General features: G+C 52.7%; 1 protein-coding gene across 1 annotated transcript in view; it reads left to right on the forward strand.

Annotated features, from left to right (window-relative positions):
• The first annotated feature begins 277 nt into the window (after nt 1–277).
• The window catches only part of ATOX1 (antioxidant 1 copper chaperone), an 18,247-nt gene continuing 17,496 nt past the window's right edge, over nt 278–1,028 (forward strand). The window contains exon 1 of the mRNA XM_027772798.1: nt 278–298. Coding sequence (XP_027628599.1) covers nt 296–298 — 3 coding nt within the window. The 5' untranslated portion in view covers nt 278–295. The remainder of the gene's footprint in view (nt 299–1,028) is intronic.

Consider the following 1,028-nt stretch of genomic DNA (forward strand, 5'->3'; position numbering starts at 1 on the left):
ACACAGACAGCAGGAGGCTGGTGGGACCAGAAAAGAAAACTTCTCCTCCTCTTTGCCCCTTCAGAGCCTTAGTGACAAAGTTTGACACCCTGCCAACAGACAAAAGGAAAAACGTCTCGATCCATTTTTACAGAATAGGCAAAAGGATGATGCAGAGAGACAATAAGTCGATGACCAGCACACTTCTTCACAAAGGTCTCAACTATTAGGACCACGGTTGCCTTCAACCAGTGTTCCCCAAACCAGACCAAGGACGGTGACAAAGTACACCTTGAAATTAAGGACCAGTGTATCTATGGTAAGACCTAGGATTCTGAGTTGCTAATAAGCTCTCCAAGCTTATTAGAAGTTGTGTTAATGAGAACTCTTTGGAACTATTACACTAATTTAGATTAAGCCCTCTGGCAGGCTCTGGCAGAAATAGCTCAAGAACAGAACCATCCTGGTGCTCTGTGTGTGTGTGTGTGTGGTTCCAGACCCTGGCATGCCTGTTTCTCTAAATGCCCTAGAGCAACTCTGCCTCCTCCTGTCTCCACTCATGACTGTGGGTCTCACGCCTGTCACTTCCCTTCTCCATCACTGTGTGTGCCTGCCTCAGTCTGAATATCTCTGCCTCCCAAGCCAGCTGTTGTCTTCCAGCTTTTGCACATGCGGTTCCCTTGCCTAAAACACTTCTCTCTTTGCCCCTTCCCTCCTAAAAAAGCCCATCTATTCCTTCATCAGAGGACCTCCTCCGCAAGCCTCCTCTCTCAAAGAGCGCCCCCACCCACTCCAGTCCGAGAGTGGCTGTTCCCTTAACCCTGTGTGGCCACGGTCTGCGTGCTGGGCTCCCTACCCGGCAGCCTTTCTGCTCTGCATCTCGGAGGGCTCGCACAGTGCAGGCCCATGGCGGGCGAGTAAACAGGCGAGGACCAGAGTCGGTGCTGGGCACTGCGGAGCCCTCCTCTCCTCGTTTTCCCTAACGCCAGCTGACACGGAGCGGGGCCCTAAAAACCGCCAGCAGGCCCCGCCCATCTCGGACGTGGCAG

This window comes from Tupaia chinensis, unplaced genomic scaffold, assembly GCF_000334495.1.
Source record: "Tupaia chinensis unplaced genomic scaffold, TupChi_1.0 Scaffold000301_1, whole genome shotgun sequence".
Lineage (NCBI taxonomy): Eukaryota > Metazoa > Chordata > Mammalia > Scandentia > Tupaiidae > Tupaia > Tupaia belangeri.